Source organism: Oryzias melastigma, linkage group LG24 (assembly GCF_002922805.2).
Source record: "Oryzias melastigma strain HK-1 linkage group LG24, ASM292280v2, whole genome shotgun sequence".
In the NCBI taxonomy this organism is placed as follows: Eukaryota; Metazoa; Chordata; class Actinopteri; order Beloniformes; family Adrianichthyidae; genus Oryzias; species Oryzias melastigma.
This window is the reverse complement of record NC_050535.1, coordinates 7,933,829-7,940,958: the sequence shown is the minus strand read 5'-3', so window position 1 is coordinate 7,940,958 and position 7,130 is coordinate 7,933,829. Positions and strand designations below refer to the sequence as shown.

At 36.7% G+C, this 7,130-nt stretch overlaps 1 protein-coding gene across 2 annotated transcripts in view; it reads left to right on the top strand.

The window, feature by feature from the left end:
• The first annotated feature begins 2,713 nt into the window (after positions 1 to 2,713).
• The window catches only part of sesn1 (sestrin 1), a 67,076-nt gene continuing 62,659 nt past the window's right edge, over positions 2,714 to 7,130 (top strand). The window contains exons 1-2 of one of the 2 annotated variants that reach the window (XM_024290848.2): positions 2,714 to 2,859; positions 3,463 to 3,761. In XM_024290848.2, the coding sequence (XP_024146616.1) occupies positions 3,501 to 3,761 (261 nt within the window). In that variant the 5' untranslated portion in view covers positions 2,714 to 2,859; positions 3,463 to 3,500. Of the gene's footprint in view, positions 2,864 to 3,462; positions 3,762 to 7,130 lie in introns of both variants that reach the window. The other variant, XM_024290849.2, reaches the window with a different exon arrangement.

Sequence of the window (7,130 nt, the reverse complement as noted above, 5' to 3'; positions counted from 1 at the left end):
TTTTTTTTTAATTGCCAAAAAAAAAAAGACGGTGACAAATTTTGATATTAATTTTGTTCCTTGTAGGGTGCCATACTTGAGTCATATAATTGGATCAATTCTTCTGATTAGTTTTATAATAAGCAGATTTAAGGTAAGCTTACTGTATTTTAGGGTGCTGAGCTGTAGTTTTTGTTTTGCCTTTTTAGTGTTAACCAAAAGTGCTTTTTTTTTTCTTTAATTTTTGGGCATTTTAGCTTCATATTTTTACATTATTTATTATATAGTTTTAACTGAAAAAGCTTAATGATGCGCAGACCACAAGAAACTCCCAGTTTACTGCAGTGTTTACATCCAACTAGAGAAATATTTTTTCTTTCCATATGTGTACATACAGAGAAATGAATCTTTAAGATGGTGTACAGAGTACTGAGGATTTATGTGTGTATATTGTATATTCTAAATTTGAAATCGCTGCTGCAGTGGTTGTGACCATAGTTAAAGTAGTGTTCAAATCTGCGCCCAGAGACTCATTGAATTGACATGCAGATCCGGGCGTGCGTCCTGGCCGTGCATGCAGCTTCGCAGCGGTGCACCCGCCTCACAAAGACCCGAAAGCCATCTTGTGTGCAGACGTTTATGCACACGCAGGTATTTCAGATTATATTGGCAATAATTTGGTGCGAGTCTGGCTTACACAGTCCAGCTGTGAGTAGCAGATCATTACGTTTTTGAGCTTGTTGTGGTTCTGTGACGGCCTCGGTTCTGTGATCCATCGTCGAGGCCTCCAGTCGTCTTCAATGTGTTTCTTTGGAACTTTCAATTTGGTCATTAACTTTTCAACTTCCGAATGTGGCGCCTGCTATACGTGTATTCCAGTCGTGTAACGGACAATCTGTTGATGGTGACCCTTTTATTTTTTTAAATAACGCGAGCGAACATTTCTGTGTCTGTCTCCAGTTAACGTTCCTGTCACAGTTTTGTAAATGAAACCATCTCCAGTGATGCTTTCTCATGGGATCTTGAACTTCCGGTCAGGATCTGTAAATCAAAACCTTTTCTTTCATTCCATGTCTGGCTCATAGATCTGTTTCCGGTGTAGTGCTGTATGTCAAATCCTTTCATTCTGTAAGTTTGCACTTTAAAATTGGGATAACCTAGTGACAAAGGCAGCTTTTACATAAAGAAAATGCCTTACACGTGTCATTCCTGACTTGCATGCTAATGTTGTTGCTGTGTTGTACAATAAATGTATCTCTAAGCTCCTGACGGCTCGTTTTTTGTTCATTTTTATTGCTATTAGAGCATGGGGTGTCCAAAATCAAGGTCTTGGGGTTGTTTTTTACCTTTGTCCCAATTACTGCCGATAATCTAGATCAGGAGCGTTCCATGAGGCAGCAGCTGCCGGGGCGCTTGAAAAACAAACAGGGTAAGGCCACAGGGACGGAAATGGACAAAGTACGCCATCGGTGCAAAGGAACAATACTCAACATTTACGGTTTTGTGGTGAAACAGGAACACTTGAGGAAATCCTTAAAACTGATTAAAGTGGGCGTTATATTGAACTAGAGTTTACACTCTGATTATTTCAATGTATAACAATTTATTTTCCAAAACATGAAGAGCAATTACCTTAAAATTTAATTAAAAAATATAAGAACAAATCTTAAAACTTCCAAGTTCTGCTATCAGTATAAACAAGTGTCCACTATTGCATGATTTATATTCATGTGAGATCTTCCTTTACAAACAACATTCAAATACTTAATTCAAATATTAGATGCTATAATTATTAAAAAAAAACATTGTTATGCTTTTAGGGCAACATTTTGGATGAATTCCCTTATTTGTTGTCACTATAATCATGTTAGACCCGTCCGAAAGCGCAATAGATTGTAGAGCATCAGTTAAACATAGTTTTTTTTTTTAGTGGGTGGTTTATGCTATCATAGTAAAAATATTTTAAAAACAAGCTTACTTTGCTCTTTTACTTCACTAGACTAGCTCAGAATGTACTGTCCCTATTTTGTGAAAAAATAAAATTAATCTCTACAGTTAAATTGTCAAAATTGAGTTTTCTAAAAATAAAAAATGAAATCCCACATTAGTTCTTTTTTAAAGAGTTTTTTTTATTTTTTATTTATTATTATTATTTTTTTTTGTGGTGAAATTCTCCAACCTAAACACACGTACGGATTATACATATGAAGAAACTTATATAAGATAATTCTAAAATTAATAATTAATTTAAAATAGGAAAAATCAAATCATTCCTTATTAAAATGTGTTACCCAAAACTATTTAACATTCTCATCAATATATATGAATGAAAAAGTAAAATGACAATTATTTTTTTAATAGATGGATCTATTGTATCTTAACAATGAACTAAAAATATTTATTTTTATGTCTAGTCCAGCAGTTTAATTTCTTTCTTTTCTCAAAACATTTAGGTCATTTGAGCTTAAAAAATACGAGCTAAAATGAATATTTCTCTTCGTTTTTCTGTTTTTCTGCTTGTCTGTATTTTCTGATAAACAAGTGGAAGGGGGGCTGCTTGCACGCGCGAAAGGCATTGTGGGAAATGCAGTTTACTTTACATTCGCTCAACGCTAGCTATCGCACGGCAAACTCAATTTCCCAGAAAGTCTTTGCTAACCCTGCTAGCCGCTTCCCACCAACCAATCATTTTTGAGTATTCAAAAGTTACCGCCTCCAGAGGCTGTAGGGCCGCGCTCATTGGTTGACACGTTGTGCCAATCAGATGTTTACCCCCTCAAGTTGTTGCCTCCTATCATTTCTGCCCTGGGAGTAACTGGTCACTGTGCAGGGATAAGGCGTCCCGTTGTGGAGGACCTGCTACCGAATAATGAGGATAAAGTGAGTTTTGAAGAATGACACTGTTTTTTGGGGGGCTTTTCCGGAAAGGTTTGTTTGTGGCTGCTCTGCTGGCGCCGCAGATCTGGTGCACTTTCTGTCTTCTTTGTTAACGGTCGGCGTGAAAGTACTGACAGTCAAGACAGAGACAGACAGGCGGATTGAATGGGCTTTTTCCCCTTTCAAAAAACATGGCTTTAAAACAGCACCGCTTTAATTCTTAAATGCACCAAAATGACAATAGTTCAGTCAATAATGGGCAGATTTTAGATTTCATAGCAGTTTTAGCAAAATTGTTTAAATATTTAAAGATATTATTATTATTAATTTATTTCTGTGCATTCATGATGTATATTAGATTATTTCAGACTTAAAAAATGAAATATGTTGAATGCATTTTGATGGAAAACCCCAGAAGAATTTAACCTTTTCTTTCTTTGACTGGAAAAACAAAATTTTCTCTCTTTTTTTAAAAATTGTTTTTCATTTTTGTCATATTTTATCTCAAAATTTTCACACAATAATCGCAATATTTTAGGTTTTTTCCAAATTAAAGAACACATACCATATTTTAAATACAATATGTCTTTTATTTTTGACTTTTAGCTGGTTGTGAGACAGTTCAAGCATTACCCGTACGTCAAATGATGGAGGTGCAGGAGTCCTTGGGAAGGTGGGACAGGCTGGGCAGTCGGGACCTCGGCTCCAGGCTGGAAGCCATGGAGATCATTTCCCAGGAGGTCGCGAGGAAAGTGGAGGCCATCGGACCCCTCACATCATCGCCCCCGGCAACCTCGCTCGGCAGCGATCTGAATGACATCTTGGCTCACCTTCTGATGCTCTCCAAACGGTGTCCTTTCGAAGATGTGAGAGAGAGGTCCATCCAGCTCCTGCAGGAGGTCCAGGTAGGATGTTGTTCGTTTCTCCCCTATGTTTGTATCATGAGGCAGCCATCTGGCATCCTCCTCTCTTCACCTTTTAATAAGCACTGCAAACATTGAGTCGAATGTCACAAAACTGGCAGTTTTTGTTAAGTGGATCACAACTGATAATATAAGGAAACACCTTTAGATCATCTACCTGAAAATAATGCAAAACCTGAGGTTAGATAACAGGATCCTCTTTAGCCTACATTAACAAATCAAATTCAACAATCTGAATTTCAGCTAATTACAACATTTAAATTAGCATATAAACACGAAGGGAAATGCAATTACTATTAGGACTTATTGGCAAATGTGCATTAACAGATTTTGTTGTAAATAAAAATGATTGTATTTTTTGGAGCATAAGTTGCAGCAACAAAAGAATACTTAATATAGACAAAAAAATCATGTATAAGTCGCACTTATTCAACAAAGTACGGGAACAAGAATGGACATTTTATCTGGAAAGGCAAATCATAACAACAGAATAAATAACAATAATAGATAATATATGCAAGTTTCACTACACATTAATGCTTAGTTAGCTTCATGAAACGTCTCCTTATATTTCTGAATTATTCATTGTCTGTGTCGGTGTTGAGTCCCTGATTGGCTACGTTGTACGTAGAGCCCGAACATCAACCTAAAAATTTGCCTAGCGGCATGCGAACGCGGAAGCTAAAACTGCACGTTTCCATAGACTTTTCATTGAAAATGGTCGCTTGAATGCTTGTTATTGAAGGCAGTGTCATCGTAGCTTAGGACTGAGCGGCACTTCTTCTGCTGTGTTGCGATCAGTACCAAGTACTATACGCACCTACAGTGCCCTCTAGTGGTTGTTGCTATTTATTAAAAAAAATCAAATAAATCAAACTTTCAGTATGTCCAATAGTCGATTAGTTGTTACTTTAAAATATATGGAGTCAGAGTATAGTAAAGTTGAAAGGTATAACGGCATTCTGATAGCTTTTTAAACAATGTTGGCTTTTATTAGAGTTTTCTAGGCTATTTTAGAGTTTAGCTAATATTTTAGCTACATGCTAGCTATTTTGGCTAACTTTAGATTTTTTTTTGTTTTTTCGGCTATTCTAGAATTTGCAAATATTTCTTAAGCTTTTTTTGTTTTTTAGGCTATTTTGAAGTTTAGCTAATATTTCAGCTACATGCTAGCTATTTTGGCTAATTTGTTTTTTTTTTTTTCAACATTTTTTAAGGCTAATTTGGCTTTCGACTAATATTGTAGCTGGCTATTAGCTTCATCTTTTTTAGCCATCATTGTCAGCATCTTCAGCAGCCAAATTCAGCTTACAACATTCACACTAGCATTATGAATCTAGATTTTAGTTAATTTAAAGCTAGTGATTGTTAAGATGTGTGTTTTACTTCTACTTCATGCATGACCCGATTAGTTGACTACCGGTAATCGGTAAAAATAATCGGTGACTAGTCGACTATTAAAATAATAGTTTGTGGCAGCACTAGTCCAAATTCCCCCTACTTATTTTACAGTGTTCTTCATTTTCTAGTGCTGTCCGAATCTACTAATTCCAAAATCGAGTGCACTGGAAATTTCCCAGAAGCCTTTGCGAAAAACTACTGTGCATCGATGCTCACTAGATTAGCAAATATAGACCACAATGCATTGCGGTTGAACAATTTTGAACAAAAATAATTGATTAAACCATCTACATTTTCACCATCTGAACAGAGTGGAGTCACAAATAAACGTTGTGAAATATTCGTATTGATTTTAACGAAAGAAAAGTAGTGAGCATCGTGTCCGTATTGCCTTTAAAATCCAGGGCACTATATACTTTTTAGTAGTTAGGGATTAGAGAGGGAATTTGGGCATAGCCTTTGCAAAAAATAAAAAATAAAATAACGCAGCATACTCAAAAAAATACTATTCTAAAGGTTCAAAGTCAGCTCAAATAAAACAAGTCCGTACTCAAATGTGATGAAAGCAGCAAATGATTGCAAATAAGACTTTATTAGTCTTGTACACTTAGTTAATGCAGAAAATAGAGGTTGCTAATCCATCTTAAATATTTAGATTTTGTCCTCTATCTTATGTGTTTCGCTGATTTTGTAATTAAGAATGAACTACATTCTAGTAAAAAAGGAATAATGGAATAAGCTCTTTAACTCAATCATATATCCCGTCTGCAGCTTAAATTTCTAACAGATTCCAAATTCCAACAATCGTGTTGGGTTTGTAAAAATGATTTTATGCAAATACTGTCCTTTTATTATTTTTAACTGTTCATCCAGCATTATCTCCAGGATAAGCGTCTGCGGTGTCGGTGTACAATCACCATGCAGGAGCGGTAGCCGTCGACGGGGGCTGCCCCCCTTTCAGCCGCTGCCTCCGAAAAGGCTGTTTATCTTGGTGGTCAAAGTTCACGTGAACGGCCGATACTTCATTCAGGACTTTGTGAGTGTGCCAGCCTCTTTCCAAGCAGCTTCTGGTTTGGACTTTGCAGGCTGGTTGGTTTTACACCAATTCATGGATTTTTATGTGATATCTTTAAGGATGTGGGGGTAAAAAAGCTGCATTTTAGCTGTTGTTTTGGCCTGTTCCCTTTCACAAACAGTAGGACTGTAGATGGGATGCTGTTATTCCAAGGAAGTCGTCAGTTTGAGCCATGCAGAATTCCTGTTTGTGCGGAAGTGCTTTTGGGAGAGATGAGGTGGTGGTGGGGGGGTGGAGAAAGCAGCTTTGAGGGTTTTAGCTCTGTACAGACCGTCTGGAATTTCTGAATTATGCTAAGCTGCCTTTGCACAGTAGAAACTACATTTATGGACACCGCGACAGACATCTTTGCGATGGACACCCTCCATCCTTTTTTTTTTTTTTTTTTTTTAAGGGAGGGGGCTGCATGGAGCCGGGGGGTTCTGGCTCAGACGGTTCTCTAATTCCAGCAGATCGGTCTTTAAAGATGAAACCTTGGAAAGAACAGATGCATTCTGTAAGAAGGAGGCCTCCTGCTAGGTGAGAACAAATTACCTAAATTAAACTGTAAAGCTTTAGCCAATCTTCCACTAGTTTATTGTCTTTATTAAGTAAATCCACCTTAATGTAAAGAAAATGGGCTGAAAAACATCTAAAATGAGACATAAAGAAGCCTTTAGGCACTTGGAAATCATAATTATATCACCTTCTAAGTAGAGCGCCCCCTGTAGGGCATAAAGCTACGACTTTTCTTTTTTTTTTGTGGAATTTTGTCTAAAAAAATTATTAATTAGGACCCATTACCTCCTGGATTTTATCTCTATTATTCCCTTTTCAACTGCTCTGTAGTATCCGATGAGCAATTTCCACCATGTAGATTCTTCATTTGGACAATT